This window comes from Ascidiella aspersa, chromosome 7 (assembly GCF_963924565.1).
Source record: "Ascidiella aspersa chromosome 7, kaAscAspe10.2, whole genome shotgun sequence".
NCBI lineage: Eukaryota > Metazoa > Chordata > Ascidiacea > Phlebobranchia > Ascidiidae > Ascidiella > Ascidiella aspersa.
Window position 1 is genome coordinate 7,296,926 of NC_139453.1, and position 8,271 is coordinate 7,305,196.

The following is an 8,271-nucleotide window of genomic DNA, read 5'->3' on the forward strand; positions in this document are numbered from 1 at the left end:
TGATACAAGTTCGTATCAAAACGTCATAATCAAGATGATGTCGATCTACTCGATCTTTTTTGCTTTGCAGTTTATCATCAAGCTACATTACAGTTCCGTGCATAATCTACCAAAGTATTCCAGTCTGTTTTTAGATGCGACTTTTATTTATTCTTTGAACGAAATAGTGGAATGCAAAATATATAGTCTATAATCTAAATACGATAAAAATAACACAAGATACAGCGGTAAAGGTTAACCTAAATCAATCAGCGTAATCAGGATTGTAGTACAAGCAAGCTCAGGCTAAAAAAAAACAACTAGCCTGCGGTGAGGTTTGAACTCACGACCTCCGGCCATAACGGGACCGTCAATATATGACTGCTGGTATAGTTGGCCTGTACGACTCCAAGCGCTCGATCACAGGATACACATTGTGTATATGTACGCTTCATATGATAAAAAAGAATAACGACAAAACGAAGAAAGACTTCTACACGTTGCATTCGTAAGGCGCCGGACTGCCGTTCCACTTTCTCTCGCAGAAATACGATTCCGGCAAAGAGTTCCGCTTCGTTGCTCCGGTGACCGCGCTGTCGCTAGTGGGCGCTACCGGGACCCGGTTCGTGCCGCGCTCTGCGTTCATAGAAACGTTATAGTGGCGACATAGAAAGTTATTCGTCTTTTGTTTTTTCAGCCCGATCCCAGGTTGACAACACGCCCTGAAATGTACAACAAAAAGCGGTTTGGGACATAGGCCCTATCTAACGTACCACGTTTTGTTGCTTTGCTGTTTTATTTTAATCAGCAAACAAACCCCTTTCTTTAGAACTGGGGTTTCCAACCTGGGGGCCTAGGGGGCATGAGCCTTTTTCAAGGGGGCCATGAAAAATAATTTGAAAAATAATATTTTATTTAATTTACCATCTCTAAGTTTACTCCACTAATACAAAAGTAAAAAATTAAAATTTCATCGAAATACTAGTAGAGCAATAAGCTACTTCTTTATCTTGAGTTTACTTTCTTTGTTTTAAATTTTGGATTTATTAATCTACATTTTAAAATAAGGGGAGGGGGGCATTGATTTCTCAACATTGGGGGCCACGGTGTAAAAAAGAATGGGAACACCCTGATTTAGAACAAAAGGGGCAACTATAACAAGTTTGTTCACTAATTAACAGTTTACTAAATCTTGAAAACGTCAGCCAACGTCAACACGTGATAAAAGTAGTTTCTGATAGCGTTACTGTTTTTGTGATAGACGAAGCGAAAATTTTCTATGAATGTAACTTCAGTTATTACCTTTTAGCAAGGTTTATTAGGTTTTTAAATAATTTTATCCTGTTTCTTTAAAAGCAAAGCAATTCTTAAGGCAAAAACAGTAAAAAAATTCGTAATAAAAATAGCGAACTAAGACTTACTCTCTGGGGTTCGGGTGTAAGTCTCACTGGTCGCCCTTTCGATGGCCGAGGGGTCAGCGGTTCGAGAACGCCCTGGACCGGGCCGGGCCGACTCGGGGCGCCCAAGGAACGGCAGTATCCGCTCGCGCCAGTCAGCAAAAGAGGCCACAACGGCCAGTAGGCTGAGCAACAACTTGATGTTGTAGAACATAAGAAGGAAGGATGTAAGTCGCTTCATTGCTCCGGCGTAAACCCCGATGGCTACTGCTAAAGTACAGTCGTTGACGACGCAGACTGCGCAGCTCACTGAGACCCGTCGTATCACCATCTAAGACCAAGAAAACACAACGCCTGAAGTACCAAAAAGGGGTGGGGGCATGGGCGCCCGCACAGGGTTGGGGGGCCAAGGGGGGGGGGCACTTGCCCCCCCCCTGGAATTTCAAAATGCGATTATTAGTATTATTTATAAGTGTAATATGCATTACTCATGAAGGTTAAAAATATTATATCCATTGCCCCCAGTGGCGTATCCAGGGGGCGGGAGTTCTTACCTCCTTTTTGTAAGTGATATTATCGTTTTTTGTTCGTTTATGTCATGGTTTAACAAACTGTTCGGAGCGGCGTGCTTCTTAAGTAATTGGGTCACGCGTCTTAATTAAATGCGAAACCAAAATCGAGCGCAAAACGCCGTTTTTCGTTTCTTTTTTTGGTCGACCGTAAACGCAGGAAGTTTTTCTTTTTCGTTATTTGTTTAGGTTGACTGATTAGCAAGTGCGTATTCAACAATTGACAACGCTAAGTCAAACCTTCTTAATTTTTTTTTCGCTAAAAAACTTCGAGTTATACGCAGTATGTTTCTCGCTGTTCGGTCTCTGCGCTGATATCCGATGTTGGTGTAACATCGACATTTGTTTAACTGAAGCAGAGTGTCTGAGAGGTGAGATAGGCCGAGAACCATTTGTTTGATGCTTTCACGAAAAACTGCCATATTTTCTTTTTTTTAATTATGTCGCTATGGTGGAAACTTTCGAGCTGAATAATCCGAATTGCGATGGTGATATTTTTGTTATTTTGATACACATATCAACCAATTTTTATCGGAGTTTTAGTTCACAAAAAGGTTTATATCAACTGCAAATCTGATCATTTGAGAAAAGGTCCTACAAATTTACTACAATATATTCTTACTGTACTGCGGTCTGTTTGGACCTATATACAGGGGTGGATCCAAAGGGGGCATGTGGCCATGGCCAAACTTCATTTTTCTTTAACCAGGTAAATAAATCTAAACTATGTCTCTAGGATGTCTTAGGCCCCTTTGTTAAACGAAGTTTACCCCGAAGGCGTATGAATATTTACGCTTACAAAGAAATGGTGGACATTTACGCGAAAACTTGTAGTATATACGATAGTTCAAGATAATATCATTTGATAGCCGAGCTGATATTCCATATCCAACTTACTATAGGATTTCACCAAATACTACAGAAATATCGATGTCAATACGATACCAAATTGATGTCTAAGATTTAAGCTTGGGATGGAACAACTTTTAGCAAAAAATCGCAAGACCATGTCTATAATAGGCAATACAAGTGCAATTACAACCGGCTAGACGCGAAGCCGATTTTGTCTTGCCAGATGCCCCCACATAAACCACGCTTAAAAGGCTAAGTACTGAAAGTACAAATGAGAGTTTAATGATCGATTTGCGCCGGATAGCGTATACCTACTGCTCATAAAGACGCACGGTCTTTAACCGTATCTGCATCTTGGCACAAACAGACAACCTAAAAGTTGAAACGGCGCTGCAAAAGTCCGTGAAAGATTATTTGAAGCAGTAATTATTAGAACACTTCTCAAACCGCCATTTTGGCTCTTCTTATTTCCCCTGATCGCGTTAATCTTTTCCCTACACAAATGCACATAATATGTTGTCTTGCCCTTAACGTTTTGTTTGCTTGTGGTGCTTTGTATATTTTGTTTATTTGTCGATTGATTTATTTGTCTCTCTTGACTCGCTTAAATAAATACAGCTATTTGAGTATTTGTGTTTACGAGAAGAGCATGGCATGTCAAGCGGACATGCACAAAATTCAGGAAAGTCTTGCCTACAGGCCGATGGACTAATTGGCGCTCTAAAAATCACTAGAATTATAATTATTTGAATGAAATACTTATGATGATGTTTGGTTTCAAATTTTGTACTGAGTGTTTTCTGAATCGTTTTAGGCGCAACATTTGTTTCTACAAATAGCATTTGGGAAAATTCGTTTTTTAAAAAATTTTAGGACCTAATTAAAAACATGGAAGAAAACGAATCTATCTAAACTTTGATCATCTAGTGCAGTGGTTCCCAAACTGTGGTACGCGTACAACTTAAGCATACGTATAAATTTGCAAAAACTCTCAACTTTTAAAACTTTCAGATTGGGTAATTTGCCATGTTGCGTTTTAGTTACCTTTAACTTGAGGTTTCGCACGTTTATGACGTAACACTTATCTTGTTCAAGATAATAAAACGCCAATTGTCAGCTGGTTTAATATGTAAGCGGTAAATCGTTTACCAATTAACCACCCAGGCCTCTCTGATTTGGACAAACGGTTTTAGCAGGATTTGTTGTATTTCTTTGCTTGTGATTTGCAATTAATCCATTTCCTATTTGAATACCTAGGTTTTTGTTAATTTTCTGCAATTATTTTTACATCACAATTTTTTCTAAAATAACCATTGTCTTGTTTTCTTTGACATTTTTATAGTTGTTATAAGTATTTTTTTGAGTTTTGCTTAAACCCGAAAAAATTACTGATTTGTGCTGAAAATGATGTGGTTGAAGACGCCAAGACACTAATGTAGTTCTTCAAAGAACAATAAGCTATTTAAATCAATGTATTTCTAACCTGGTCTTAGGTGGTACATGAACACTGTGCAAAAGCTGAAAACGGTACGCGAGAAAAAAAGTTTGGGAATCACTGATCTAGTGATTAGTTCCATTTGGATGTGATAGCAAACAAAAACATATTTGTCACGGCCCCATTTGTTTTCAGATACGAATGAAATATTTTAAATAATGATGAAACAAAGTAACACAAGCGAATATGCGTAAATTACACACAATTCCAGACGACTGTGGTAAAAGATTGGCACAAAAATGATTGACTTTAGGATGTTTTTTATAAAGTAATTGTATTAAAACAGCAGGAATATGTGAGTTATGGCGACCCCGCAAAAAGTTTAGAGAACCCAACTTGGGGTCGCGATCCACAGGCTGGAGACCACTGTTCTAAGTTATAAAACCCAGTAATCACATCAAGCAAAGAAAGCAGCGCTTACCTGGACTTTGCTCATCGAGTGATTGGCGCCTTCAGCCTTCCATTTACAGCAGCACCACATGCCGTACTGTTGCTGGAGCGGGTAGATGGTGAGCAGCAGTAGGCTGACTTGTATCACAACCGAGCCAAAAACGAAAACGCCAAGACCTATATTGATCTGCTTCACTCCCTCCATGGCGTCCATGTATAAACAGCCGTTTGGAGTTACATAGGCGAGCTGATAGCCGACGTAGTACAGTGAATAGACACCTACTACTTTTGCGACCAGAAGTGCTAGCACAACGTAACTGGCAACCTTGACTTTGGTTGTGAGCAGGTTTTTTAGCGCATTGCTGTTGTACAGACTCCACTGTCGAGCCCACAGCAACAGGTAGATGCCGAGGTTGCCGACTGCCCCGAGAGCCGTGAAAGTGTTTTTGAACCAGGAACACACGACCGTGTTGCCTTCGTCGTCTCCCTGCGCGAATTCAACCTGCAAAGAATGTTGGAAACGTTTTTACGAATTGTCTGAAATATTTGATGGTGTCGGGACCAGTGGACAAAATTGCCCGATTGGTTGAGGTTTTCCTTCAAAGGCATTGACAATATTAACGTCATTCAGTGTTGTTACAAGTCGCTTTAAAATGATTCTCAGTCAAGTCATTTAAAAATAACTTAGGTTCAAGTCATTTTGAATAAATAACAAGTGATCCTTTTCAACTAATCCGAAGTTATCAGGTTGCCCAAGTCCCAGTCAATCAGTTGCCTAAGTCAAGTCCCAGTCACTATAAGAGCTCGTCAACTCCTAGCGAAGTCAAGTCGTTTTAAGTAAAGTCAAATCAAGTCATTTCAAAACAGTGAAGTGCACTTAAATCAAGTCATAACAACACTGGCCTCACTACTAAGTAGGCGGAAGTAGTAAACAAATGTATCGCCATTTTAATTTAGCAGGGGCAGCGGTGACTTTAGGTATTGCATTATCGTAACAAAGCTTTCTAAAGTAAAGACCTCTGCCCGTTGGCTTGTTGACCGTTCTGTGGTCCCCAAAGTGGACGAGGGCCCCGGTTGAGAACCATATAAAAAAAAGGGTTAGTTGAGGGGCGATGGCCCCCGAACAAGAAACCCTGGATTAGTGCATAAGTAGATAAGCTAGACTTTTAAAACGATTTAACGTTGTGTAAAACCAAACTTGAAATGTGTTTTGGAATTTCATATAACATACAATCAATGCTTTAAGCTTAAAATTACTATATGTGGTACAAATTTTATTGCTGAGATAACATTCAAAACATGTAACAGTCTTTGATTTACGTCCGATTATAGAAGCGGAGCCGATACCCTTTGCTAGTGGCAATATCGATACTTGTCAGATACTATATAAGGTGGCAACGGTGCTAATTCGATACGAAATTAATATGGTATTTTAGCTATAATTTGGTACACCGTACTGCTCAGTGATTTCTAATATGAAAGGTAAATTTAGTAAATATAGTAAGTTTACAATAGAAGGTTTACTTCTCAGCGCAAGAGCAAATTCTAACCTAATAACCTTGACCAAAATATATATGGGGAATCGCTATCGGATAAAATGTCAAATATTAAACATCCCAACTTCCAATAGGCCGAAAGGTGTGTGGTTCGGTAAAATTTCTTGGCCTTTTGCTGTTGACAGTTGTAATGCCAGATTTTACATTCGTGAGCCATTATCAGCCGATAAACCGTTTGTTTGACATTGTCGGAAACGAATCTCACTGTTCGCCTCGAGATTGCGAATCTAACGGAAGTGTAGAAACCTATAATTTCCTATACTGGTTCCAAAGTTCGTTTATAGGTGTGTTCAAAACCAGGGCCAAATCAAAGATTTCTAAGACTGTTTTGCAGAGCGCTGCGGGCGTCAACTTAATTAACAAGCTATGTTTGGCTTTTTACTGATTCAATACGATTTAGGGAAACCTCGTCGGTTTAAAAGCGTTAAAGTATATCATTTTAAATAGATGCTTTATGGCTGATAAAGCACAAAAAACTAAACCATTTACTAAAAGCAATGAATGAAGTTTATAAAAAAAAAACACGAAAGTTCTGTCATTCTCGTTTTTTTTTAATTTTTTTTCTTTCTAAACATAAGACAGTGGTTTTCAATCTGTAAAAGTCAAAAGGAGCCTGCGCAACATTTTTATACTCGTTACCTGGTAAATTAATTATCTTAACTGGAGTATACATCATACATAAGTTTTAATATTAATAAATTATTTTTAGGTTTGTGTACAGTAAGTAGTTTTTAAGGGTACTATAATTTTAGTGTTAGTATAATGATTATTTTCTACCGTGAGTTTGTAATTGTACATGGGGGGGGGGGGGGGTTCACCGTAGTTCCAAGGGCTTCGTCGTAAAAAGTGCAAACCTGGCTATTAATTATTGTCGCCAACAAGTCATGTTGAAATAACTTAAGTCCCAGTCCAGTCAAGTCTAAGTTAAATTATTTGCATCAAAACAACATTATGAACTGCTAACTTAGTAAAACTACAAAAAAACGTAAGGTTCAGCGAACAAACCACCAAAAAATTTTCACAAATTCTTTAATAACAAGTATAAAGTCAAGTCGTTTGCCGTAATGATTTGAGTCCTTAGTAAAGTCATTAGTCCGAATAGCTTAAGTCAAGTCATTTTGCCTTTAAAAACGAATTATTACGTCACGTCATTTTGTCACTAGACTTAGGCCAAGCCACCTTATTTTAAATCAGCGACTTTTGTTATATCATAGTCATTGATGTAAGTCATTACACCAACACTATACCTGTATGAAGATGCACCGCAGGATAATCAACAGTGTAATGAGCAGGCACATCGGGTTTTCGGCCAGCACCCAGTACCAACCGTTCTTGCGTCGCACCAGCTGCATGGTGCTGGAGGTCTTGCGTACCCGGCTCGTTTTCTTCCTGGGCTTGGCGCGCACCGGCCGCTGTAGGGCCGGGTCCCCGTTGAACCAGAGCTGCCGGATCTGGAAGACGGCCAGTGAGCACATTAGGCACACGGCTAGAAGCATGTGTATCGTCCATAGGCTCTGCTTGGCCGCGTAGTACTCTGCTGAGAAGTTGAAGTCAGCCGTTATGACTGCGTCATCCATGTCAAATAGAAACCGCATTTCGTTGCCGTCCGAGTTTTGTGTTGACTTGTCGGTTGCAGTATTGCCTCGGTTAACGATAGTTGTAACAGGTTTCAGAACACTTTTGGATGCACAATTTGATTTTAATCGAAAGGAGCAACTCTTTAGCAGAATAAAATCTGTGGATTCCACAAGAAATTAAACTAAAATCCCTATAAAATCGAAAATGGAAAATGAATAAAACTCTAAAAAATGCATAGCCATTAAGAAGCATAACTACTAACAACCGTAGTTATACTATATTCAATGCTGTAAAAAATAACTTATAAGCAGAACATAATTAGTTTATCAAGGTAATAAATGGCAAATAAGTTATCGAAATGTAACTTACAAGCACAATAGTTAATAAAACCGATAAAAAAATTGACGAAAACACAAAAATACTTACGCAAATCGGCCAACGAATTTCTAACGGTA

At 39.0% G+C, this 8,271-nt stretch overlaps 1 protein-coding gene across 1 annotated transcript; it reads right to left on the reverse strand.

The window, feature by feature from the left end:
* Positions 1–273: 273 nt before the first annotated feature.
* Positions 274–7,815, reverse strand: LOC146137487 (uncharacterized). The gene is made up of 4 exons (XM_083394359.1): positions 7,486–7,815; positions 4,714–5,184; positions 1,401–1,707; positions 274–615 (listed from the first exon to the last, which is right to left on the reverse strand). The coding sequence occupies exons 1-4, from the start codon at positions 7,813–7,815 to the stop codon at positions 473–475; spliced, it is 1,251 nt and encodes a 416-aa protein (XP_083250485.1). The 3' UTR covers positions 274–472.
* Between the last annotated feature and the right edge of the window lie 456 nt (positions 7,816–8,271).